Source organism: Sphaerodactylus townsendi, linkage group LG04 (assembly GCF_021028975.2).
Source record: "Sphaerodactylus townsendi isolate TG3544 linkage group LG04, MPM_Stown_v2.3, whole genome shotgun sequence".
NCBI classification, from domain to species: domain Eukaryota; kingdom Metazoa; phylum Chordata; class Lepidosauria; order Squamata; family Sphaerodactylidae; genus Sphaerodactylus; species Sphaerodactylus townsendi.
This window is the reverse complement of record NC_059428.1, coordinates 12,591,962-12,619,569: the sequence shown is the minus strand read 5'-3', so window position 1 is coordinate 12,619,569 and position 27,608 is coordinate 12,591,962. Positions and strand designations below refer to the sequence as shown.

The window sequence follows — 27,608 nt, the reverse complement described above, 5'->3', positions numbered from 1 at the left end:
AGACCTCAGCAGGGTATAATGCCAGAGAGTCAACAGGGTATAATTCCAGAGACCACAGCAGGGTATAATGCCAGAGAGTCAGCAGGGTATAATTCCAGAGACCACAGCAGGGTATAATGCCAGAGAGTCAGCAGGGTATAATGCCAGAGAGTCAGCAGGATATAATGCCAGAGACCACAGCAGGGTATAATGCCAGTCAGTCAGCAGGGTATAATGCCAGACAGTCAGCAGGGTATAATGCCAGAGACCTCAGCAGGGTATAATGCCAGAGAATCCACCTTCCAACGGAGCCGTTTTCTCCAAGGGAACTGCTGTCTGTTGTCTGGAGATCATTTGTAATTCTGGAAGAAGGGTGCTTGAAAAGTTATTACCAGAGGATTCCAGCAAAAATACAAGACTGGAAAATAAGTAATCTAGGAAATAGAGTGGACATTTTATGTTTATATTGTTGTGGCAAACAGTGTGCTGAGAAGCTAGCATATATAACAGGCCAGCTCAGCAAATAATGAAACCTTGGGCTCTCCTAGCAACATATTCCCAAAATATTTATTCTTTTTTTGAAACTTTAAGCCTCACTGCTCCGTATTGTCAAAGTCCTACCAGCACAGAAGTAGCCAAGGGATTTTCATAGGGCAGAGCTCCGGCGCAGGAGTTCCTGACCTTTTTGAGTCTTTTGGGGCACATTTGGAATTTTGAAGTGCCATGGTTGGCACAACCAAAAAAAATGGCTGCTGCAGGAGAAGGAGCCAGCCACAAAATGGCTGCCACAGGAGAAGGAGCCAGCCACAAAATGGCTGCCACAGGAGAAGGAGCCAGCCACAAATACGGGTTATTAGGAGATGCTTTAATCTCAGCCAAAATGGCTGCCACTACTTCAGTAATGCATTGCAGGTACTTATGCTGTGGTGGCAACGTCTGACAAAGCTGCATTTAAAAAAACTGGCACAGCCAATCAAAAATCAAGACAGGTGTGCATCTGTTTGTGAAAAACCATGCAACATACTTGAAAGCACTTCACGGTCTTCTAACACTGTTCAGTTAACTATAATTTAATTTGAAGGAAGCGACAATGTGTGTAGGCCCACGCATAGAATTTATTTTCTCAGTTCCTTAATTTCGTACAGAGGGATACTGAGGCTCAGCCCAGTTTTGAAAATAGGCCCTCTGAACCAATTCTACACAAGTGAAAAGAGGCTGTGGTTGCCAAGTTTTGTGAACAGTAGACTTTACCGTTCTCAAAAGTGCACTTCCTCATTTTTGTGTTTTTCAGGGATAAACCATGGCGGTGAAAAAATACCCTGGGTCAGGTTGCATTCTCAAATGGGTAGTAGGCTAAGTTGACCAGACGTCCCGCTTTTGGCGGGACAGTCCCGTCTTAAACCAATCTGTCCCGCGTCCCGCAGGGTTTTTTAACTGTCCCGATTTTGCCTTATGGGGTGCTCCCCTTTTCGGCAGTAGGCAGTGCGGCAGCCTCGCATATAAATAGGGAGCTACTGCCTTTGGGGCACTCCCCGGTTTCCGCTTCCCAGTATAGATGCCCAGAAGGCAGTGGCAGCCTCCGCTAGCTGCCACACTGCTCTTGGGCGCCTCGCCTTCCGCCCTGTCACAGGGCGGGAAATCGGGGAGCATCCCAAAAGGCAGTGCGCTCCTGCGGCCACATACGCATGCGCGCCCCTGTCCTGGTTTTTAAAGGTGACAATCTGGTCACCTTATAGTAGGCCACCGTTTCCACAACTATAGCCCTCAAACTCTGTTCAGCTACTCAGAGGCCACTGATTTATCTACTAATCTTTTCCTCACAGCAATATGTAAAAATATAAAGCAGATGCCTCCCCTCTTGGCAAGGTTGCTATGACAATGGAAATGATGCCTCAAATCTCTTTCGTTTAAGGATCTTATACACACACAGGTGCAGAGGGGCAGGGAAGAACCAAGGAGAATGTGTTCCAGCTCTTGCCCAAAAGACAAGAATTTTGGTTATGAATGTATTAAAATATTTTTATCTCACCTTCCCCCCTTGGCTCGATGTGGAGGAAGAATTGAGAGTTCGTTTCCCTCCAGATCTCACCTGGCCCATTCTTGGACAAACTTATGATTGTCCATCCCACACCTGAAGAAGATTTCCAGTCACTCACCTAGAACAGGTGTCCTCAGCCTGGCACCCTGGGGTACCATGACACTGGCCATCACTTCTCCTGACACCTGCTAAGCATGGGCGGGGCCTGGGGAGGCTTTTGCCCAACAGTGCTTCTGATTGGTTGTTGGAGATTTGATTAGCTATGCAAATTTTTTTGAAATGCTGTTTTGGCAACACCTTCCATCACAACACAAAGAACTTCACTTTAGATAAGAACATAAGAAAGAGCCTGCTGGATCAGACCAGAGTCTGCCTAGTCCAGCACTCTGCTACTTGCAGAGGCCCACCAGGTGCCTTTGGGAGCTCACATGCAAGATGTGAAAGCAATGGCCTTCTGCTGCTGCTGCTTCTGCTGCTCCCGAACACCTGGTCTGCTAAGGCGTTTGCAATCTCAGACCAAGGAGGATCAAGATTGCAGCCATACATCTAATTTCTCCCTCCATAAATCTGTCCAAGCCCCTTTTAACGCTATCCAGGTTAGTGGCCATCACCACCTCCTGTGGCAGCATATTCCAAACACCAATCACGTGTTGTGTGAAGAAATGTTTTTCTTTTATTAGTCCTAATTCTTCCCCCCAGCATTTTCAATGAATGCCCCCTGGTTCTAGTATTGTGAGAAAGAGAGAAAACTTTGTTAACATTTTCTACCCCATGCATAATGTTATAGACTTCAATCATATCCCCCCTCAGACGTCTCCTCTCCAAACTAAAGAGCCCCAAACGCTGCTGCCTCTCCTCATAAGGAAGGTGCTCCAATCCCTCAATCATCCTCATTGCCCTTCTCTGCACTTTTTCTATCTCTTCGGTATCCTTTTTGAGACGGGGTGACCAGAACTGAACATGGTACTCCAAGATAAGCCGTGGCAGCCATTTTGTTGCTGGCTCCACCTCTTGCAACTGCCGTTTTGTGGCAGCCATTTTGGACTTTCAAAGGTGCAAAAAGGGTGGGGAACTCTGACTTAGAGGATGTGAAGATTGCCGTATCTTCCAATAATCGTTTCAGTCCCTTCAGACCTTCCTGGATATCAGCGGGCGCCTAACCTTCAGACAAATGACGTCTTCAAAATGCCCATTTCTGTTCTGTAGCCTAAGCTTGAAAGAATACATTGTTCATGTGGATAATGATGCCTCACGCAAACCAGAGTCTGGTGAGAATCTAATTACCCTTTAATTTCCTGCATCCCTCTTCCTGCATCTCGCTGCCGAGGTAATATCAATCTTATCGCCCCTAATTCTGTGACTGGTGGTGACATTTTCAGAAACGGCATCATTAGGGAATCAAGCTGGTCTAGCCTTTTCAAATCCCCGTGTCACTCTTTATCTTGGTCTCAACCTGTTTGCCTGTTGGAAAAGATCATCTTTGGCCTAATGTGAAACATGAGATTTTAAAGAGCGTGACGTTTGCAGAGAGAAGCATGATTCAATCTTGCCATCCTTACACGGAAAATAAAAATGGATGGAATGATGCGGGGAAAGAAGTGACCTCTGACCATTTATCTCTTTCAACAGAGATAAATGTCAGATTCCACACTTAGGCAGAAAAGAAATGTAATGCACAGATATAGGATGCGTGACACCTGGCTTGACAACACTTCATGTGAAAGGTTAGTAGACTACAAACTGAACATGAGTCAGCAGTGTGATGCAGCAGTCAAGAAAGCCAATGCGATTCTGGGCTGTATCAATAGGAGTATAGTGTCTCGATCGAGGGATGTCATTGTGCCTCTCTTTTCTGCATTGGTTAGATCTCACCTGGAATACTGTGTACAATTTTGGGCACCAAAATTCAAGAAGGATACTGACAAGCTGGAATGGATCCAGAGGAGGGCCCTGACTAGATCTTCATTGATCACAGGATTCATCTGTGAATATCATTTTTCTTCAGTTCTATTGTTACAAAACAGACCCATGGTGTTTTTACTGCAGTGTCTCTATCTATTATTCCAACCTTAGAGGTGGCCTAGGAATGCAGTGCCAAGATGGATGCAATCCTCTGCTTTAGCTCAGTGCCACCCATAAGAAGAAGAGTTTAGATTTATATCCCACCTTTCTCTCCTGTAAAGAGACTCAAGGTGGCTTACAAGCTCCTTTCCCTTCCTCTCCCCATAACAGACACCTTGTGAGGTAGATGGGGATGAGAGAATTCCGAGAGAACTGTGACTGGCTCAAGGTCACCCAGCAGGAATGTAGGAGTGTGGAAACACATCTGGTTCACCAGATAAGCCTCTGCCACTCAGGTGGAGGAGTGGGGAATCAAATTCAGTTCTCCAGATTAGAATCCACCTGTTCTTAACCACTACACCATACTGGACAGAAACCTGCCTGAACAAGCCTTCTGCCAACATCAACTTGTGAAACAGCTTGCCTCACCCTTTCCTAAAGTGACTGGGAATCTTCAGCTTGGGAAGATAGTTCCCATTTCTTCCTCAGCCTCCCTGCTCCCATGAAACAAAGGGTATCCTAAAATGATTTAATCAGGAGTCCCTGAAAGCTATTTTTGTAAACACTAATCTCATCTTCTGGTTCAACTCAGACTCAGGAACTACTCCATATCAGCCCCTACCAGCATGGCCAATTGGCCATGCTGACAGAGGCTGATGGGAATTGTAGTTCCTGAACATCTGGAGAGCCGCAGGTTCCCTACCCCTGGACTAACCCCTCCAGAGACCACCTTCATTTACACTGGCATTATCCCAGAGCTGTTATTGAATTAATTTCATCCTAAAAAATCTAGTTAACTCAGGTCGTTCTCGGACTTAGAACGTTAGGCCTAATTGGATGGCAAGAGCCACCTTCGTCCTGGGAAGATTAGGATCATTTAGCATAACCTGAGGGCCCATTTTCCCCTGTAACTTGTCACTGTCAGTGTCATGGACACAGAAGACTCTGATGCAGAACCTGACCACACTGTGCAGCCAGAGTTGGCTGCTCCTGAGGAAGACCAGGCAGCAGAGCCAACTCCCAGCCCTTCCCTGCCTGATGATGTGCAGATGGAGGAGCCTGAATTCTAATGTGGTAATTTGGCACTCCAGAGGGGCTATGGACTATTGCTCTGACAGCCCCTGCCAGCCTGACAAATTGGCCATGCTGGCAGGGGCTGATGGGAATTGTAGTCCGTAACATCTGGAGTGCCAAAGGTTCGCCACCCCTGTCCTAGGGAATCCAGTGATGAGTCAGTTGTGCACAGGAGGTAGAAGCAGAGGCAGCTGCTGCAGAAGCAAAGAAGGAGTGCTCGTATTGCAGCAAGATCTGGGGAGATAAAGGTCTTTATTCCAGACCTTTACCCTCAACTCTATCCATACTTGAGGACTGTGTGAATTTTCTGTGTGCTCTGACCATTTGTGCACTTGTACATTTATTATTTTACTTTTCTTAATAAAACATGTTAAACTTTTAGTCCGGATTCCGGCAGATTTCTTGCAAAACCACCTCCATAAACCCCAGTGGGAAAGATCTGGTTTTGCTTAGCTCTCGTTAAATACAGTCTGTCTCAGCTAATTCCCCACTCTAAGGGGCAGACCCCAGCATTTAGGGTAGCACTTTTGACTTAGAGTACTTTCATTCTATTAGCCAAATGCTCCGGGGTGATCTGCTATCTAGATTTTTGTCTTTAAGGAACGTCAGAGTTAATCCTTTCATCATGTATGTTATTCTCATTATCTTTTTATATAGCTTTTTTTCCCAGTCTATCTTTTCCTCCACTTATTTCCCAGGATATTTTGCTCAAAAAAAAATTCAAGGCGTGTTAAACCAATCGGTGCGCAGCAGAAAATTTACCTCCGTCCCAGGTGACTGTAAGGCAGATAATAATATCAATTCAATTAGAGGAGCCAGCCCCTAGATGGCTCTTTTTAAAAAAGCAGCAAGCCAGGGGTATAAATAGCAGGTGTGATTTCATCGAGCCAGAGCGAAACCTGAAATTAGCCCTTGAAGCTACCTATTAAGCCTTTTAATTTGGCGGGTTTAATGGCATCACACTTCTCCGATCATTTCAGTTTCCACTTTCCTGATTATTTGCGTGCAAGGCCCATTGTCGTGAGCCCTGTGACACAGAGCGGAAAGCTGCAGTATTGCAGTCTATACTCTGCTCACGATCTGAGAGCCAGTGTGGTGTAGTGGTTAAGAGCAGGTGCACTCTAATCTGGGGGACCAGATTTGATTCCCCACTCTGCCACTTGAGCTGTGGAGGCTTATCGAGCCCTTCGGGGAGGAGGCGGCCTATACATGTAATCAATAAATAAAATAAATAAATTATCTGGTGAACTAGATAAGCTTGTGCATTCCAAGACAGCTGGGTAATCTTGGGCTAGTCACAGGTCTTCAGAGCTCTCTCAGCCCCACCTACCTCACAGGGTGTTTGTTGTGAGGGGGGAGGGAAAGGAAATTGTAGGGAGATATAAATCCAAACTACTACTCCTACTACTACTACTACTCCTCTTCTTCTTCTTCTTCTTCTTCTTCTTCTTCTTCTTCTTCTTCTTCTTCTTCTTCTTCTTCTTCTTCTTCTTCTTCTTCTTCTTCTTCTTCTTCTTCGTTCAGCCCCATCAGCAGTCGATTTCCGGTAGACAGCTCCATGTTGACTCAGCCTTCCATCCTTCTGAGGTCAGCAAAATGAGTTCCCAGCTTGCTGAGAGAGAAGTGCAGACAACTGGGGAAAGCAGTGGAAAACTACCTTGTAAATATAGGCCCACCTACCTCACAGGGTGTTTGTTGTGAGGGGGGAAGGGCAAGGAGATTGTAAGCCCCTTTGAGTCTCCTGCAGGAGAGAAAGGGGGGATATAAATCCAAACTCCTCCTCTCCTCCTCCTCCTCCTCCTCCTCCTCCTCCTCCTCTTCTTCTTCTTCTTCTTCTTCTTCTTCTTCTTCTTCTTCTTCTTCTTCTTCTTCTTCTTCTTGACAGCGTGACACTTTAAGACACTACTTTATGTTGTGATTAAGCAGTCGGATTTAAAATACATATATTAAGAAATAAAGAAACTACAATAATTAAATACACTAAAACTAAAAAAAAGCTTTTCCCCCTGGTTTTCCTCATAGCAAAATCATTCAGTGTGGTGTAGTGGTTAAGAGAAGGTAGATTCCAGTCTGGAGAACCAGGTTTAATTCCCCACTCCTCCACCTGAGTGGCAGAGGCCTATCTGGTGAACTAGATGTGTTTCTGCACTCCTACATGCCTGCTGCGTAACATTGGGCTAGTCACAGTTCTTCAGACCTCTCTCAGCCCCACCGACCTCACAATGTGTCTGTTGTGGGGAGAGGAAGGGAAAGGAGCTTGTAAACCACCCTGAGTCTCCTTACAGGAGAGAAAGGTGGTGTATACATCTAAACTCCTCCTCCTCCTCCTCCTCTTCTTCTTCTTCTTCTTCTTCTTCTTCTTCTTCTTCTTCTTCTTCTTCCTCTTCCTCTATTATGCACATGTGTCTGTCCCACAGTGAGCAGACATTTTCTTTGGGCCTGATTTCCGGTTGCACACTTGTTTTACCTACCCTCACAGTCAGGACGCTGCAGATCCCCGAAACCCCATGTTTCCAAAGAGCAGGGAAAGCTTGAATTTTCCCCGTGCTCCAAAAGGAAAGTGAAGGAGATGGCTCTGTGTTACACTCTTCAGCAAGGTCGATCGGATCTGCTCTGCCGGGTGCTTCGCATGAAAAGCTCAGGGGAAACTCCGCTCCAAAGTAAACAGCTTTGGATAATGTCTAATGGGCCATGGTCTGCCTAGTAAATGTCATGATTGTGATGTCACCTGATGGGTCGATAATGACCCAGTTCTTGCACAGGGGACTTCCCTTATCTTTAATATTCTTACAAGAAGGCGGTGTCTCCAAAGCAAGGTATGGCTGTTTTGGCAATGATGTGGTCGCCACATCTCAAAAAGGATATCGAAGAGATAGAAAAAGTGCAGAGAAGGGCAACGAGGATGATTGAAGGATTGGAGCACCTTCCTTATGAGGAGAGGCTGCAGTGTTTGGGACTCTAGTTTGGAGAGGAGACGTCTGAGGGGGGATATGATTGAAATCTATAAAATTATGCATGGGGTAGAAAATGTTGACAGAGAGAAATTTTTCTCTCTTTCTCACAATACTAGAACCAGGGGGCATCCATTGAAAATGCTGGGGGGAAGAATTAGGACTAATAAAAGGAATCACTTATTCACACAATGTGTGATTGGTGTTTGGAATATGCTGCCACAGGAGGTGGTGATGGCCACTATCCTGGATAGCTTTAAAAAGGGCTTGGACAGATGAATGGAGGAGAAGTCGATTTATGGCTACCAATCTTGATCCTCCTTGATCTGAGATTGCAAATGCCTTAGCAGACCAGGTGCTCAGGAGCAACAGCCGCAGAAGGCCATTGCTTTCACATCCTGCAGGTGAGCTCCCAAAGGCACCTGGTGGGCCACTGCGAGTAGCAGAGAGCTGGACTAGATGGACTCTGGTCTGATCCAGCTGGCTAGTTCTTATGTTCTTATTTTCTTAAAGCCCCAAAGGTTTTCATTTGAAGACTTACAGGAACTTAGATGTGCCAGCATCCAGCTTAGCTGACCCCCTTCCTACCAGTCATGGTAAACAAAGAGCCAACCTCTTAATGGGGTGCTTGGTTGCTACTCCTGGTGCGTAGCTACTTCTGTTGTGTATTCCCTGTCTGGCACTTATCCATAGCAGCGCCTGCTGTTTTCCACTGACATTTTGTTCTCAATTTGATGCCAAACTCTGGCAACTGTCAGTGAGACAGTGTGGCATAGCAGTTTGTGTGCCAGGCTAGATTTGGGTTCAAATCCCTCCTTAGCCATGAAGTTCAGCGCACTGGAAGGCAGTCAAGGAAACACAGGCCTTCCATCCTGTGCTTTTAGGTTTGCTTTGTGGCTGAGCAGGAGAAATAAAAGCCATGTGTTTGAGGGGGGGCACCAGACTAGTGGGGGCAAATCTGATCCTTCCCCCACTATGAAACTTGCTGTGTGACTCTCTCTAAGCCTCGCCTACACCACAGGGTTGTGGGGGTTTAAGCTTCGAGCTGAAAGGGAGCTCAGTGATCGTTCAGTCCAACCCCATGCACAATGCAAGATATACACAACTACCTTCCCCACCACAACTCCCACCCTGCCCAGAGGAAGCTGACCCCCGCCCCCCCCCCAACCACCACCACCAAACAATCCCTGGCCAATCTGGCCTGGAAAATAATTCCTTCCTGACCTCACAGTGGTAATTGGCATTGCCCTGGGCCTATCAGAAAGGGTCACAAGACCTCTCTTGATCAGCAGTTATGTCCAATGGCCATCTAATCTGGAGCACTGACTGGACTGGAGCACCTTCCCGATGAGGAGAGGCTGCAGCGTTTGGGACTCTTTAGTTTGGAGAGGAGACGGCTGAGCGGGGATATGATTGAAGTCTATAAAATCATGCATGGGGTAAAAAATGTTGACAGAGAGAAATTGTTCTCTCTTTCTCACAATACTAGAACCAGGGGGCATCCATTGAAAATGCTGGGGGGAAGAATTAGGACTAATAAAAGAAAAACATTTCTTCACGCAACGTGTGATTGGTGTTTGGAATATGCTGCCACAGGAGGTGGTGATGGCCACTCACCTGGATAGCTTTAAAAAGGGGCTTGGACAGATTTATGGAGGAGAAGTCGATCGATGGCTACCAATCTTGATCCTCCTTGATCTGAGATTGCAAATGCCTTAACAGACCAGGTGATCGGGAGCAACAGCTGCAGAAGGCCATTGCTTTCACATCCTGCATGTGAGCTCCCAAAGGCACCTGGTGGGCCACTGTGAGTAGCAGAGAGCTGGACTAGATGGACTCTGGTCTGATCCAGCAGGCTAGTTCTTATGTTCTTAATCTCTATTTAAAAACCTGTGGAGAAGGAGAGTTCACCACCTCCCGGGGAAGCCTGTTCCACTGAGGAACCACTCTGTCAGGACATTCTTCCTAAAGTCTACCCAGAAGCTCTTTGGATTTAATTTCAACCTGTTGCTTCTGGGATAGCAGCATATGCAGCCCAGTCCTCCTTAAAGGCAGGGCAGGATATAAATATGATAGGCAGATGGTTCATCTGAAGTACACTTAGAAGTGCACTTCATTCACTCCTCAAGAAAGCGTCAACACTTTTGCAGCTAGGGGGAACATGTACCAGCATCAATGTGCACCGTTTCCAGGCAAGCTGGTGCCTGCGACCTTGTCCTCTTCCGACAACTTTCCTTTTTTTGAGGCCACCTATTTCCAAATTACGGGTTCTTCGCTACGGTCCTATTTTCTCCTTTTCAGATAGCTCCATTAATGGCATCACACTTTTTGTCTCGTTGAATGGGAACAGGAAAAGATTAATCCATCAACACTTTGCCCTTTGAGTCGAAAGGAGAACTTGAAAGGTGACATTAGCAATTGCCGGGTTCCGTCTGTCACTCAGCAACCTCCTTCGCTGTTCCAGCTTTGATTGATGCCTCGGTGCTCTCTTGGCTTCGAGAATAAGTCAGATTTTGAAGAACTGTTGACATCTGTGAAGGGGTAGACAATGGAATACATTAGACATTGTGGAATCACAGGTGGGGCAGAGAAAAAGACCTCCGGTGCTTCTGGGAGGTGGCTACAAAAGGGTCTTTGATATGTGTCACCATCCAGAAGTCCACTGTGGTTGGTTGGCAACTTTAGCCCACACCCAGCTGTCTCAACTTCTGGGAAGTAAAGAGAGAAGTTCTCTGCCCTGAGGCCTGTGACTCCTACAGATCTTCTTGCTCATTAGACTTGAAAAGAATCCTGACTTGGAAGTTCATGTGGAGGTCAAGGAGCACCATAAACAAAGATGCCTTGTGTTAAGTCAGAAAGGAGTCCTGATCTAACTCAGTACTGGAATAGGCTGAAATTCTCCGAGATCCCAGGCTAAGGTCTTCTCCAGCCATGATACACAAGGTCAGAAGAAGAGCCATGCTGGATGAGACCAGTGAGGGTCCATCTAGTCCAGCATCCTGTCTCACACAGTGACCAACTAATTCCTCTGGAGGGCCAACAACAGAGCATAGAGGCCAAGGCCTTCTTAAGAACATAAGAAGAATCCTGTTGCATCAGGCTACTATCCTGATCCAACTAGTCCATCTAGTCCAGCATCCTGTCTCACACAGCAGCCAACCAGTTCCTCTGGAGGTCCAACAACAGGACACAGAGGCTGAGGTTTCCTCTGGTGTTACCTCCTCCACTGGTTTGAGGTTGACTGGGCAAAAACCTTTCAAAGCAGACAGAACCAACAAGCCCAAATAGCCAGTGCAGAACCAGACAATCCCAGCAGAAGCGTGGGACAATATGGCCCGCCTCACCACAACGGATGTCAAACTGAAGAATCCAACCAATGTCAACCCAGAGAATCCACCAAGCCTGACCAGATAGGAATGTCACTGCCGGCACAGCAAATATAAAATCAGAGAATCTGAGCCAACGCACAACCCGAGAATTGAAACCAATGTTGAATCCCCACAGTTCATCGCAAACCTAACACAAACTCGCTCCAAGGACACAATGTCACAAGACCAACAAAACCAATTTCAAAGGACATAATCAAAGCCAAGCTAACATAGCAACTTCTGAACCCAGGAAGACACAGAAACACAACATTAAAGGAAAGAAGGCATGGCAGCCTTTAAACTCTGGCTCATGAAATTCAGGGTCCATTTCCCAGTACCCCAAATAATATCGGACACCCTCTAGATGGCCAGATATATCTCAAAAATACCCATGAAGTCTTTTTTGGATATATAATAAAACTGGTGTTCTTCCACAAAAGCTTTGTTCAACTGAGCAGGGTTTTTGCAGGTGTTGACCTGCAGATGGACAAAATCTTCAACTGCCCAACACGTGCTTTCAACTGCCCAACACGTTATGGCCCCCATCTTATGAAATGGCCTGCCTGAAGAGGGTGAGAAGGCTCCCATTTTTCTGGCTTTCCACAAACTCTGCAGAACTGAATTATTCAAGGAAGCTTTTCTATGCAGGAACAGAGTTGCACTATGTTGTTGTTGTTGTTGTTGTTATTCTCACAATACTAGAACCAGGGGGCATTCATTGAAAATGCTGGGGGGAAGAATTAGGACTAATAAAAGGAAACACTTCTTCACGCAACGTGGGATTGGTATTTGGAATAAGCTGCCACAGGAGGTGGTGCTGGCCACTAACCTGGATCGCTTTAAAAAGGGCTTGGACAGATTTATGGAGGAGAAGTCGATCTCTGGCTCCCAATCTTGATCCTCCTTGATCTGAGATTGCAAATGCCTTAGCAGACCAGGTGCTCAGGAGCAGCAGCAGCAGAAGGCCATTGCTTTCACATCCTGCATGTGAGCTCCCAAAGGCACCTGGTGGGCCACTGCGAGTAGCAGAGTGCTGGACTAGATGGACTCTGGTCTGATCCAGCAGGCTTGTTCTTATGTTCTTATGTTCTTATGGATTTGTCTGAATACACATCCGTGGTACAATGCAGTGCTCAGACCATATTTCTATATGGCATTCCTCAGGATTCATGGCATTTGAGAGTCCAATTTTTTCCCACCCTTCTTGACACTGGAGATAACTTCAAAGCCTGTGCGGTGGCAGGAGTTGTATTTTTGACAGCAATAATGGGAAATGGCCTTCTTATGTCTACTTTCAGCTCTGGCAGGTTCCCCCCCCCCCCCCCACCTCCCGAGGCCATTCTTTCACACCAGCACCAAGTTTCCGCTGCAGACTCATCCTTTGCTTTGGAGTGATTTTCTTCATAACCGTGACTCATTATAACTGAGGGGGAGCGGGGAGGCCTGACGTTCCAGCCCAAGTTCACTCTGCTGTGTCATCAAACCTGCCTCTTTCCCCTTCCGTCAAACAGCGCTATTATTTGCCAGCTCCTTTCATTCCATTGAGAATTTTTACGCTCAGTGTCTCCAGAAAGGAGCCTCGGTATTGCTAGTAGAGATTTCATTGTGTGGAATGTTCTAACCCCCAGGAAATAGTTCTTTAAAGAGAAATGAGTAATGCTCTACAGCAGTGATGGCGAACCTATGGCACGGGTGCCAGATGTAGCACTCTGAGCCCTCTCTGTGGGCACGCACAGAGTTCATCATGTTTGGGGGGGGGAGGAAATCGCCCCCACACACATACATCTAGGCTGGCCTGGGCCGCAGGGCTTGATTATTAGCATTAAACCTAAGACCTAGTTTTGGGGAAGCAGTATAGGTAGCTCTGTTAAGCGCTGTTAAACCCCACTGATTTTCATGCAAAGAACTAAAGCGCGATCCTTTACCTGGGAGTAAGCTCGGTGGCTGGCTATGGGGCTTGCTTCTGAGTAAACCCTCCTAGGGTCGTGATTCATCCGTTGGAAGAGTTGAACGGTTGCTTCAAAGCAAAGCCAACAACTACCACCAAGCTTACTCCCGAGTAACGCACGCCTCGGAGCCAACCATTTTTTCTAAACTAAAACCTCAGGATTCAGGTTAAATTGACTTGTTGGCACTTTGCAATAAACAAGTTGGTTTTGGGTTGCAGTTTGGGCACTCGGTCTCGAAAAGGTTCGCCATCACTGCTCTACAGAGATATACAGAATGGGTCGAGCCTGTATCTGCAAGAGTTGGCTCCGTATTGTTGAAGGCTTTCGCAGCCGAAACCACCTGGCATTTTGTCATGATCAGCCCCTGTCTGATCCTGCCATGTCTCAGGATACGGGAAGCTTTCTCTTCTCATTCCCCTCCCGGTTATGCTTATGTTTTTCTGCTTTGCTTCTCAGGCTTTCTCGGCTCATTCGAGACTTGCTGTTGTAGCTCTGTCAGTAATGTGGAGTGTGGGTTGTTTTGATTCCAGAGTGGAGGGGCAGTTTCTTCTTTCCTGGACCGTGGGACTGCAGGTTGCCTACCCCCCTTGAGAACTGGTAGGCAGGGGTGGGGTTATGTGACACAGGGGATGATTTGGGGTATAATGGCAGCTGCTGTATTATGAACGTAAGAAGAGCCTCCTGGATCAGACCAGAGTCCACCTAGTCCAGCACTCTGCTACTCGCAGTGGCCCATCAGGCCTTTGGGAGCTCACATGCAGTAGGTGAAAGCAATGGCCTTCTGCTGCTGCTGCTGCTGCTGCTGCTGCTGCTGCTGCTCCTGAGCACCTGGTCTGCTAAGGCATTTGCAATCTCAGATCAAGGAGGATCAAGATCGGTAGCCATACATCGACTTCTCCTCCATATATCTGTCCAAGCCCCTTTTAAAGCTATCCAGGTTAGTGGCCATCACCACCTCCTGTGGCAGCATATTCCAAACACCAATCACACATTGAGTGAAGAAGTGTTTCCTTTTATTAGTCCTAATTCTTCCCCCCAGCATTTTCAATGAATGCCCCCGGTTCTAGTATTGTGAGAAAGAGAGAAAAAATTCTCTCTGTCGACATGTTCTACCCCATTCATAATTTTATAGGCTTCAATCATATCCCCCCTCAGACGTCTCCTCTCCAAACTAAAGAGTCCCAAACGCAGCAGCCTCGCCTCATAAGGAAGGTGCTCCAGTCCCTCAATATTGATATTGGCTATGCTTTTTATCCTTGGTATGAGTGTATGCACACTTCTTCAGATACATTGAAGCAGAAGTCGCCAACCATTACCTGTCAATAGCGGTTGGGGATGGTGCTGCCTAGAAGGGTTAGTTAGGGTCAATGTCCATAAGTAACTGAGGCCGGTTCTGCACAGCCACGCTGGGGGTTGGGTCGGCATACATGACGCCGACTCAACCCCCCCCCCCCCCGGGACCGTTCGCACGAATGGTCCTGGTTGCGGTGGCGAAGACTGCGCAGCCTCCGTGCAGGCTGCGCTGTTCCCCAAACGCCTTACCGTGTCCTCCGGCCTCCGGTGCATCACACAGACCAGGGGACATGCCTTCCTGCCCTGCGCGACAGCTCGGAAGTCGCAGGGCAGGGGGGGGGCATGTCCCCTGGCCTGTGCGACGTGCCGGAGGCCAGAGGACACAGTAAGGCATTTGGGAAAGGGGGGGAATGGCACCTTCCAGCTGCTGCCATTCGCATGGCAGCGATTGAAAGCTGCTGTTTCCCAAAAACCTCGCTCGGGGAGCGAGGTTGGGAAACAGCAGCTTCGCGCCGCTGGGGGAGAGCGTGGGTGGCGCGGCTGCGATGCAGCTGCGCCCCCATGCAAACAGCTCCCTAGGGACGTCGTTTTTGCCGTCCCTAGGGCGCTCTTATTGGTCCATGCAGAAAGGGCCTGAGTGTTAAGTAAGACTGGGTTAACACTGATGGTGAAAGGGTGATTGGCAACAAAGTGTCCTGCAGCGCATTGGTTCTTTCTGCACAAATTCCCGAAAAGTTTTTAAAAACATTTTCAATCCCCTCCCTTTACTATGAGGAATGTCTGCACTCGCCCCTTCGAAATGACTCCTGGCCGCCGTTTTGTGATTTTTCCTTTTTAAAAAAAAGTTTGTTGAAGAGTTGATTCTTCAGAGTTTCCCAGTCTTCTCCCTCAATTGGCTACTCCTCGTATAGTTGATGCTTTGAAGACTGCCCCCCCCTACAAAAAATTAAACAAGCAGAAATGGAGCAATAAGCAGGTGGGGGGGACAGAGTGAGCTGAGAAAATGGCACCAAGGAGAAAGTCTGGGGACTGCAGAGAGGCATGGGAAACGTCTTAAAGAGATCGCACAGACAAATGAAGCCATCTTGCAAACATTTCAACTGAAGCATCGTTTGAAACGGGCATTCGTGAAGTTCTGAGGCCACAAATAAAACATTTTGGGGAACCAAAGGAGGTAAAAAAGACTCAGAACTTCTTGGAGAAAATGTTTTATTACCTGCATCGAAATATTATAGAAGATTTGTGCGGAAAGGACCAATAAAAGAATGTACAAACAGATGCAGGAACTATATGACATTAGCCAATGCAGGGAGATATCAGAATCCAATCTATCTTAGCAGACCAGGTGCTCAGGAGCAGCAGCAGCAGAAGGCCATTGCTTTCACATCCTGCACGTGATCTCCCTGGTGGGCCACTGCGAGTAGCAGAGTGCTGGACTAGATGGACTCTGGTCTGATCCAGCAGGCTAGTTCTTATGTTCTTATGTTCTTATCTATTGAGTCCTGGCATTGCCATTGTCCTGAGTGTCATAATTAGTTGTGCTCCCAGATCTTTGTCAACCTCACACCCGCCCTTGCTAATCCCAACGCTGCAATACTCACAGTTACGACATCCGTAGGTATGAGTCAAGGCTTGCGCGAAGGAGGAGGAGGGAGCTTTCCCCGTCTTCTAAATTTAGTAGCCAAAAGGGGGGGAGAATGGCTGAGAGCTACCAAAGAATAATGGATGTGTCAAATTTTTCATTGTGTAGGATTCCAAATGGGATGCATTTCCAAGCAGCGCAGAGGCTGGAGACAGATTAAACAGCATGACTGTGCTCTCCGGCAGCGCAAGTGTGGGCGGTTTTTTGCCAAGGTGGCGGAGGTGGTGCCAAGTGACTTTGAAACCTCTTGGGATTCTCCGCCGCCCCTCCATTCATACACCCGCACACACACTTTTCACAATGTTCCGCCAGCGGGACTACTTCCCACTTTTCTCCTGCCTCTTGGAATTACTGCTCAAAGTTGCTGCACCACTGGGAAACAGCAAAAGTACTAGTTGGCTTCTCCAGACTCAAGAGTTCACTCACTGGGCCTTTCCCCACTTACCTTCTGCTGCGCGCTACTCAGGCCAAGTAGCGTGGGGTCCCACGGCACTCCCCACTACAGGGGCGGCGACAACACAGCCACCCTGACACTGCCGCTGTCGCGCCCCCTCAGCGCACGTCATTCCTGGCGCTCTTCAAAACGGCGCCTTTTGATGACCCTGCGCACAGAGCGCGGGGTCATGGGGAAGCCCGGGCGCGCGCCAGAAATGACGCACGCAGTGAGTAGTGCGCAGCGACGGTGGTAGAAGGAAAAGTGGGGAAAGGCCCACTGTCAGTCTTTAAGCAGTGGCTGGATAAACCCTAGTCAGGGATGCTCTAGGATGGTCTTGAATTGGCCAGGGGGAGGGACTGATTCCCTCTTTGGACCCTACTATATGGTTGTAGCCAACAACTAAGATAGGAGTGGCCGGCCTCTGGTGCTCCAGATGTTCGTGGACTACAATTCCCATCAGCCCCTGCCAGCATGGCCAATACAACACATAAAGGTACAGCAACATAACTTGAGAACTTTGGTCAGCAAATGTTCTGATGTTGAAAAGAGAATGTGGAACTGAACGTCCTCCAAGAACAAGACAAAAAAACACCTAACTGCTAAGAAAGAAGACAAAATCTGGGAGGTTTGAGTTGACCCTGGACTTCCCCAAGTTGACAGCAGTTAAGGCTATATCAGCCTTCCCACAATTCAACCAACTGGCATTCACCTATATCTAGGTTTATGCCTGGTAGAGTCATCAGATCACTAGGAGGAACAATAAGAGGAGCACATTTTTATAGAGCCAAATTGTCCCAGCAATACGTGGACATGTCTTCAGTTGTCAGATGACACCTGAGAGGTTTGAGGCGGCTCTGAATCGTCACCTGTGGGTTGCAGCGATCTCTCAGACTGTGGGTCATGGCTCAAGGCTCCAGTGGCAGTGGGGACGGGCAGATATGGCAAGAAACCAAACCTTCCCAAAAAACCCGGAAATGACATCACCACAATTGCAGTGATGCTCTAAGAATTCCACCGACCTCTATAGTTGACCATAGAGATCCGGGGGATTCCTAGAGTGTGATGTCTGGGTTTTTTTTGGCAGGAAATAACATTGCTACTCATGCCATGCTATTTCCCCCTCTCCCTACAAACCCACTGTTTGTTCAAACAGTGGCAAGGACCCAGGAGGACCAATGAGAAGTTGGTAAGTGGCATCTCTTGTTGTCTTTGGGGTGCTGTGTGGTTTCCGGGCTGTATGGCCGTGTTCTAGCAGCATTCTCTCCTGACATTTCGCCTGCATCTGTGGCTGGCATCTTCAGAGGATCTGATCCTCTGAAGATGCCAGCCACAGATGCAGGCTAAAACGCCAGGAGAGAATGCTGGCGAGAACGAACATACGGCCATACAGCCCGGAAACCACACAGCACCCCAGTGATTCCGGCCGTGAAAGCCTTCGACAATATCTTGTTGTGTTTGCTTGTACAGGGGCACAAACGGCAGGGTTAGTTTCTACCGAGCCCTCTTCTGGTTTGCAATGGGAGCAGAGATTAAGGAGCAGCCTGCCTGTCTGTTGACTTGCGCACAAGCGGGCTAAACGCCTTAAACCCTTCGATCCTTGCTTAATTCGAAACAATGCCTCCGGTTATTTGCCCGCTATATATTTAGGCCCTCGCAGCAGCGGAATAATATTGTTGCCATGGCGATGTAGTAAAGATCTCAGTACAGCCTTCTGGAAAGTCAAGCGTTTGATGTTGTGGGATGCAAAGAAGAACCGAAAAATGCAGAGGTATGGCGTGCGCCCTATTCCAGAGGGAACTGCTTCTGCCAGGAAGCGTTGAGAACTTAAAAATAGCTGGCTTATTTAAATCTTTGCTCCCGCATCGCCAAGACACGTCTTAAACCTCTCCCCAAATCGAAGCGTTGGTGAATGGGATTGGGTAAGAGAGACACTTCATTTGTCAACACCCTGTGCGGGTTGAGACCTGCAGGTTCATCCGGTGGGGACTGGCATGTGTGAACAGGTCAACGTGTCAGCATGACAGCTTGAAGTGGAGTTTTGTGGGGCGAGGGGGAGCGGTTTCACGAAATTCAGAGCCGTTCAGGATGGAGGAATCACATAAATTGTCTTGCATGCATGAAGCAGCCCAGACATCCCCAGCGTGGTGTAGTGGTTAAGAGCAGGTGCACTCTGATCTGGAGAACCCGGTTTGATTCCCCGCTCTGCCACTTGCGCTGTGGAGGCTTATCTGGTGAACTAGATTAGCTTGTGCACTCCGACACATGCCAGCTGGGTGACCTTGGGATAGTCACAGTTCTTCTGAGCTCTCTCGGCCCCACCTACCTCACAGGGTGTTTGTTATGAGGGGGCGGGGAAGGGAAAAGAGTTTGTAAGCTCCTTTGAGTCTCCTTACAGGAGAGAAAGGGGGATATAAATCCAAACTCTTCTTCTTCTTCTTCTTCTTCTTCTTCTTCTTCTTCTTCTTCTTCTTCTTCTTCTTCTTCTTCTTCTTCTTCTTCTTCTTCTTTATGCTTTAACACTACAACGTATATCGTAGCATCAGCCTTTCCCCTGCTGAGTATTGACCAATGAGATCTACAGCAATTAGGTGCCCTTTGAAGTGAACAGATTCTTTAGAAATATTTTGCTGCTTATAAATAGTTTACCTTCAGTCATACACTGAAGATGCGGGTGTTGCGGCAGCAGCTCCTGCCAAAAGCAATATGTGGTGGGTTTTTTTAAAAAAAATCTTCACAGCAGTGGCCAGTCAGGTGGGCAAAGGCACATCTGGCTCCACCCACTTTGGCAGGCACCAGGAAAGGCTGGAGCTCTGATGCCCATAAGCCCGAGGTACCACCACAAACCCTTGTGAGTCTACCAGCTACGCCGGCTGAGATTATGTCCAAATGACCTTCCCTCCAAAAGAACTCTTGTATAGTAATTGGCCCCGCTTCAGAAGATATTAAAGCCCAGCAGGAAGCAGACCGCTGTGTTCTGCACTGGCCATGTTTATGACTAGCTCTAGAAGAAGAGGCGAGGAGAAGGAGGAGGAGGAGGAGGAGGAGGAGGAGGAGGAGGAGGAGTTTGGATTTATATCCCCTCTTTCTCTCCTGTAAGGAGACACAAGGGGGCTTACAAATTCCTTTCCCTTCCTCCCCCCACAACAAGCACCCTGTGAGGTGGGGTGAGGCTGAGAGGCCTCTGAAGAACTGTGACTCTGTGTAAAACAAATACATTGTAAAAATAGGAATGATAATTGCTAGGTTTGAAACGGAGCAGCTAAGCAACCAGCTGTTTACCGCACAGCAGCTAGCAGTAGGGAAAACTTGCTGGTCACCTCCCGCACAACCTAGAAATCAATCAGGCAAAAAGCGGCAGGTATGGCTGCTAGTTGCATTTTATATAGGAGGCTGAGTGGCTCATCCGAGAGAGCCTGAATTTGGACAGTTTCTGGCTACAAACATAAGCAGATATTGCAAGATTTTTTTTAAAAAAAGTATAGTTAGGTTTGCCAACCTCCAGGTGGAACCTGGACATTTCCTAGAATTACAACTCAACTCCAGACTATAGAAAACAGCCCCCACCCCCTGGAGAAAATGGCTGTCCTGGAGGATCGACAATGGCATTATACCCTGTTCAGGTACCCTACCTTCCCCTTACTCCACCCCCAAACATCTAAGAATTTCCCATCTTGGAGATAGCAGAAAAACTTACTTATTTAGTAAGGCAAAAAAAGCTTTCCATTTCCCTTTTTAACAGCAGCTTGTATTGTTGGGGACGCACTGATCTAACGATAACACATTTAAGGTTGGAATAAAATGATGGTTGCAGTGATGGTACGCTCATGCAGCAATCTGATAACCTGTCGAGTTCCAAAAATGACAAGATATAACCAGCCAATTCAGACCTTGTGATTTGTGTGTGTGTGTGTGTGTGTGTGTGTGTGTGTGTGTGAGTTCCAAAAATGACAAGATATAACCAGCCAATTCAGACCTTGTGATTTGCGTGCGTGCGTGCGTGCGTGCGTGCGTGCGTATTGACTGATGTCTGCAATAAGACAGTTCCGGATAAATTAGTTTTCAAAATGTCATGAAGCAGAAAATGTTACTATGTCAAATGGTTCACTTGGGGGGCAGGGGAGGTGATCACAAAACAATAGAAAAGCAAATCCTCCCACATTTTAATTTCCATTAGACGCTACGGACCATTCATGTTATCCGCATGCTGCTTCCTCGCCCCAGCCCCAATTGTTTTCAGCCCTTTACTTGTCGACATTTGATCTGCCTTTATTTTGGATGTGCATGAATTCTCTGTGTTGCTTCTGCATGAAAGTCATGTGATTTCAGCTCTTTGGTTCTCCACCTGAGCCATTCCCCGCGGAGACGGTCGTAGGTTTTCATGTATATTATTTCCCCCTTTTGTTTTCTGTTACTAAATTTTTTTTAATGCTTGCAATGTAAAAGCGGAATGAAACTTTGGTGACACCTGTAATGAGGCCCTTCCAAAGCTGGAATTGGCTTTCTCTGGATATTTATACCAGTAGTGATGGCTGTCCTTCAGTTTCGGACGCAATGCACTGCTCTCTCTGATCTTCAACTCTAAATTTAAAGCCAAACCTCGATCAGCTCAGACCAAAGTCTGTTTAATTTTTATCTGTTACAGCACTTGAGATGGAAAGGGAGGAAGGACAAAATTCCTTGTTCCCTCTGTGCTGTGACATTTTTTAAATGGTTACATTTTCCTCTAAAATGGCATTGGCTACCATGGGTTGGACATGTGTGGCTACCATAACATCGGTTTTGGCCAAGAAGGAGATTGGTGCTAGGTCCGTGGTGGCGAACCTTTGGCACTCCATATGTTATGGACTACAATTCCCATCAGCCCCTGCCAGCATGGCCAATTGGCAGGGGCTGATGGGAATTGTAGTCCATAACATCTGGAGTGCCAAAGGTTCGCCACCACTGTGCTAGGTGGAGAAAAGATACACAAAGTTCCTTTCTTAAACTGGGCACATTTTTCAAAATCCTTCTGTCAAGTAGAATACTTCCAGAACAGACGGTGGAAAAATTTAGGCACAAAGTTCAGTATCTTTATTGATTGGGGTCAAAGGCCATTGCATTTTCAGAACAAAAACAGTGCTCATAAATACAATTCTCATGACATAAAAGACAAGGTGGGATCTTTTGTTCCAGTGAAATGAAAAACAGATTCAGGTGAGTAGCCGGGTTGGTCTGAAGCAGCAGAACAAAATTTGAGTCCAGTGGCACCTTTAAGACCGACGTACTTTTATTCTTGGTGTAAATTTTTGTGGGTTTGCATCCTTCTTCCAATATGAAGAAGAGTGCATGAACACGAAAGCTTATATCATGAATAAAACTTTGTCTTAAAGGTGCCCCTGGACTCAGACTTTTTTTTGGAGTGACAGGCCATTTCTGCACGGCCAGTTTATGCCGATGCACCCCCCGGGACTGTTCGCATGGCAGGTCCCGCTGGGTGCGGTGCCGACGGCGCAGCCTTCGCACAGGCTGCGCAGTCCCCAAACATCTCCTTACTTTCTCCTGTCTTCTGGCACTCTGTGGAGGCCAGATGACACGCCCCCGTGGCCAGAGCAATGGCTGCAGCGATGGAGGCCAGGAGGCATGTCCCCTTGCCTCCACAGAGCGCTGGAAGACAGGAGAAGGTAAGGAGCCATTTGGGGTAAATGGTGGCTTCCACCCACTGCTGTTCGCATGGCAGTGGGTGGAAGATGCCGCTTTCGAAAAACCTCACTCAGGGAGCGAGGTTCAAAAGCAATGTCTTCACGCCGCTTGGGGGTGGCGAGGCCGGCGCTGTTGCAATGCAGCAGTGCCAGCTCTGCGAACACCTCCCCAGAGATGGTGTTTTTACCATCTCTGGGGCGCTGTTATCCTCCCGTGCAGAAACGGCCAAAGATATGCAGGTTAATTTGGGTTTAATCCTTCCCATTGATACAACATGGTTAGAAGTCGTTGACAAGTATAAGCATTGGACTATAAGCAGCTCCACCGAGTGAGATAAGCAGCAAGGAGATCGCATGCCACTTCCTTCCTGGACTGGGAAAACACATGCAGATAATGTCCAGCTTGACGTCTGCATAGCAATGTGCATTTGGTTCCCAATGGGATCTCCGTTTGCACCCTTGCAGGAGAATGGTGTTAGATATCTCTTTCTGCAATATAACAGTCCACCAGGCCAGTATTGGTGAACCTGACTATAACTGCATCCAAGCCAGAGCGTGTTGGATTGGCATGGCACACCCGTCAACATGGCTACACATTTGAATTTCTGCTTCAAAAACCACCACCACCGTTTCCGTATCAGAGTGGTAAGCTGCAGTATTGCAGTATTGCAGTATCGCCCTACTGCTCCCAACCTGAGTTCAGTCCCAATAGTAGCCAGTTTCAGGTAGCTAGCAAAAGATTGACTCATGGCCTTTCCCCACTTACCTTAAGCCCCGCGCTACTTGAGGTGAGTAGCGTGGGGTCCCCCAGCACTCCCCACGAGAGGGGTGGTGACAGCACAGCTGCCCTGACGCTGTCGCGCCCCCTCAGCGCGGAACATCCCTGGTTTTAAGGCCAAAGGGCGCGGGGTTGTGGGGAAGCTCGGGTCGGGCAGCCATGGGGATGCTTTCGCAACGACGCTAGGGGAATTGCACACAGCAACCCTTGGACAAAGGTAAGTGGGGAAAGGGCCTCAGTCTCCCACCCTTCTGAGGTTGGTAAAATGAGTACCCAGCTTGCTGGGGGTAAAATGTAGGTGACTGGGGAAGGCAATACTAAACCACCCTGTAAACATAGTCTGCCAAGTAAACGTTGTGATGTGTCCTCTCCCCATGGGCCAGTAATGACTCGGTTTTTGCACAGGGGACAATGTTTTACCTTTTACCTTTTTTAATTTGCATAGTGCCTTAGTGTCCCTTTTGTATCTGCCATCCCTGCAGTCCCCATGAGCTAAGACACTTTTACAGATGAAGAACTGAGGCACGCAGAGAGAGAAACCGTGCCAGAAGCACATGGCGAGTCCAGGGAAGACACAGGTCTTCAAAGCCAGGGCTTTCAGAGCCAAGACTTTGGGGTCATATAGTCTGGCCACAATGTGCGCTGGGCCCAATGGGGTAGATCTAACCTTAAACCAGCGGTGGCGAACCTATGGCACGGGTGCCAGAGGTGGCACTCAGAGCCCTTTCTGTGGGCACACGTGCACAGAGTTCATCATGGGGGGTGGAAAATCACCCCCAATATCATCAATAACATCTATAGGCTAGCCTCAAAGGGCATGATCCTTTACCTGGGAGTATGCTCGGTTGCTGGCAATGGGGCTTGCTTCTGAGTAAACCCTCCTAGGGTCATGATTCACCCATTCGAAGCGTTGCATGGTTGCTTCACCAAGCTTACTCCTGAGTAACGCACTTTGGAGAGCCAACTGTTTTTCTTCAAACCAAAACCTCGAGTTATTCAAGGCTTAAATTGCCATGTTGGCACTTTGCGATAAAGCCGGAAGTGGGTTTTGGGTTGCAATTTGGGCATTCGGTCTCAAAAAGGTTCGCCATCACTGCCTTAAACGGACCAAGGCTAAGCCAAAATTCTAAGTGTAGCACCTGCCTATCACTATTTTTCTGGTTTTAACTTCTGCCAGCAAGTCCATTTTCATGAGGCTTTCTCAAAAAGCACACATGTGCGTCAGCATTACAATGCTGAACAGAGAGCATAAGAAGCTACTGGATTCCACAAACCTCCTTGGCCCCTTCCGCCCATGCAGATTAATGCACTTTCAATCCACTTCCACAATGGTTTGCAGGTGGATTTTGCTATTGTGCACAGTAAAACCCAGCTGCAAAGTGCATTGGAAGCGGATCGAAAGGGCATTATTCTGCGTGTGTGGAAGGGGCCCTTCATTTGCAATGTGATAATTTTAGAGAATAGGCATAGCACAGCTAAATTTGAGTCCAGTAGCCCCTTAGTGTCCAACAAGATCTGAGGGGCATAATCTTTCTGACAAAGGCGAGTGTGACTCTCAAAAGCTTATAACCCAATTGTGTTCACTTTATTGTAGTATCCGCCAGGCAGTGCTCAGTTCGCACTTCAAAGATGAGCGCTGTTTTGTTAGAAATGAGCATCTCACGTGGTTCAGGGTTACACTGGAGGCCGTCTTCCATTTCAGCCGGACCTTCGGAGCCCCGGCCTCCTTTGCTCTGATCTGCTTGCTTGGTTTGCTTCTCCCGAAACAACGAAAACGAAACCGGACCGAGTCGCTCGCAGGGTTTTCTCCCGCTTTTACAAACGAGTCGTTTCTGTCAGCATGAGTGTGACAACAATTAGACGTCCCTGTTTTTTGCCCCCCCGTGCCTTCTCTCCTTCACAGTCATTCAATGACAAGCGTAAAAAGAACTTCATCTTTTCACGAAAATTTCCATTCTACAAGAACAAGGAGCTGAGCGAGCAGGAAACGAGTGACCCGGAACGTAAGTAAATGCTCAGAGGCGTTGTCACAATGCAGCACACGGGTGAAACGCATGACACCAGAACCCCACCACGCACACACACACCTAGGCAAACAAAAGTCAGTGTCAGGACAGGTGAGGCATTACTACTGTGACCAGTGTTCAACAGCAATCTGGATTCAGCTCCATTTCCTCTTTTATATTCTTCCCTCATAATAAAACTAAAGCAGTAACCATTGACTGATGCATTCTCGATTACTGAATTTGCAAAACAGATACTTAAACTCCTTGTTCCAATTACCAAGTCTCAAATTTTGGTTGAAGAGAAAGCCCATGCTGTTCGGTTTCTAGTGGCCACAATTGCTTCTGAGACCCGGCGTGGTGTAGTGGTTAAGAGCAGGTGGGTTGTAATCTGGAGAACTGGGTTTGATTCCCTCCTCCTCCACCTGAGTGGCAGAGACTTATCTGGTGAACCAAATGTGTTTCCATACTTCTACATTCCTGCGGGGTGACCTTGGGCAAGGCACAGTTCTCTCAGGTCTCTCTCAGCCTCACACCTGCCTCACCAGGTGTCTGTTGTGGGGAGAGGAAGGGAAAGGAGCTTGTAAGCCACCTTGAGTCTCCTTACAGGAGAGAAAGGTGGGATATAAATCCAAACTCTTCTTATTTTGCTAGATATCAGCCCAATCCAAAGGGCTCGGGCAGCTGAGAACAACCCTGCTGCCACACTGCCATACTGCTACCTGGGCACTTCCAGGAGGCACAGCAGTGAGGATCTGGAAAGCTACCTCAAAAGCCCCCATAGCCCAAACTGGGCTTTTGGGTGGGGTTATGCCTGGGGCATTCCTGGGCTGAAAGCTCCGTGGAAGACAACTACAGTTGTCTGTGTCCCCAGAAAGCCCATGCAACGCCCACCTGCCACCCTCTTTGCTCCCTCTACTGGTGCATTCGCCACTCGTGCCAGCAAGTTGGGCACCCATGTCAGTGCAATCCAGCTCCGATTCTACTTTTTTTCCCCCTTAGAAGACATTCCCCACAACTGCTGTGTGGCTCCAGGAAACGTGAATCACAGAATCACACGTTGCCGCTAAGAACACCTTAATTTTGTTCAGTTATGTCCCCCAAGCGTATGTTTGTATCGTTCTTTCTTTCTTCGTTCCCTGCACAATTCCGTCTTTCTTAACTTCTTTCGAAAATTTGTGCGCTGCCTCTGCGGCACACGCGTGAGGCGCCTTACAGCCGAGATGATAAAACAGTCCCGGCAAGCGAGAGAAACAAGTTGAGCCGATAAAAGACAAGACACCCGAGAAAACAACAAAAAATATATTCGGCCGGTGAAAACAGGTTGATAAAAACAATAAAAACGCATCCCCTGAAAAATGCGGGCTTTCTCTCTTGAACTAAAACGTTTCGTAACCTGGTGGGAATTTGGGCGGAAGGCCAAGCACAGGACACTGTTTCCAAACGAGAGCACGAATCCAGACTGTGCGCTGAACACGGTCAGTCATGGTAGTACCCATTTCAACTCCACTGACTTCTACCTTCCTCTTCTGCGGCTGTTCTTTTCTCTCATTGCTCTCTCTGGGGGCTTCCGTGCAGGACCTCCCCGGATTAGGTGACGACGGTTATGGGACGAAGACTCTGAGTAAGTTTCCAGGAATGATCACTGTGACCTTTAACCTTTCTGTTTCTTTTTTCCCCTTTTATTTTTTTTATTTTTTTTGGCTTTGGTTCCTTTCCCGAGGACCTTTCATTCCCTGGCATGCACAAGATTAGATTTTTATTTTGTCCCCTCGCCCAGCTTGGAATGCGATGTGTGTGGAGGGGTGGGGAGCGGCGGGACGACTCCGTGGGTTTTTATGTTTTGCATGACAATATGAAGAATGTACACCGTATGAAGCAGATACGTTGGCTTCTTTGTAAGGAACACCATTTTGCTTCCGAGTCATTTGTTATCGATCCCGTAAGAAGATATCTGTTGCGGTGAGATGAAAAGAAGGAGTCTTCTCTTCTTCACAATAGGGCAATAGGGCCCCACAGGTGTCAAACAGGCCCTCCAGATGTTCATGAACTACAATTCCCATCAGCCCTTGCCAGTATAGCCAATGCTCATGTTGGGAGGGACTGATGGATAGTTCATAAACATCTAGAGGGCAGCGAGTTTGACACCCTTAGTTTGTATGCTTCCAGTTCATCAATGGCTTCCAGTTTAGCATCCTTACACATGAGACTAACTTTTATCCCTTGGCAGGCTTTAGATAGGATATCACAGGAAATAATACCATGTTTCCCTGAAAATAAGACAGGGTCTTATATTAATTTTTGCACCAAAAGATGCGTTAGGGCTTGTTTTCGGGGTAGGGCTTATTTTAAGGGAAA

General features: G+C 47.6%; 1 protein-coding gene across 4 annotated transcripts in view; it reads left to right on the top strand.

Moving 5' to 3' along the window:
* LOC125430912 (disks large homolog 2) overlaps positions 1–27,608 on the top strand; it is a 149,891-nt gene that overhangs the window by 104,520 nt on the left and 17,763 nt on the right. For 2 of the 4 annotated variants that reach the window (XM_048493273.1, XM_048493272.1), the window contains exon 5: positions 26,829–26,874. In XM_048493273.1, the coding sequence (XP_048349230.1) occupies positions 26,829–26,874 (46 nt within the window). Of the gene's footprint in view, positions 1–25,150; positions 25,251–26,828; positions 26,875–27,608 lie in introns of all 4 variants that reach the window. The other 2 variants (XM_048493271.1, XM_048493270.1) reach the window with 1 other exon arrangement.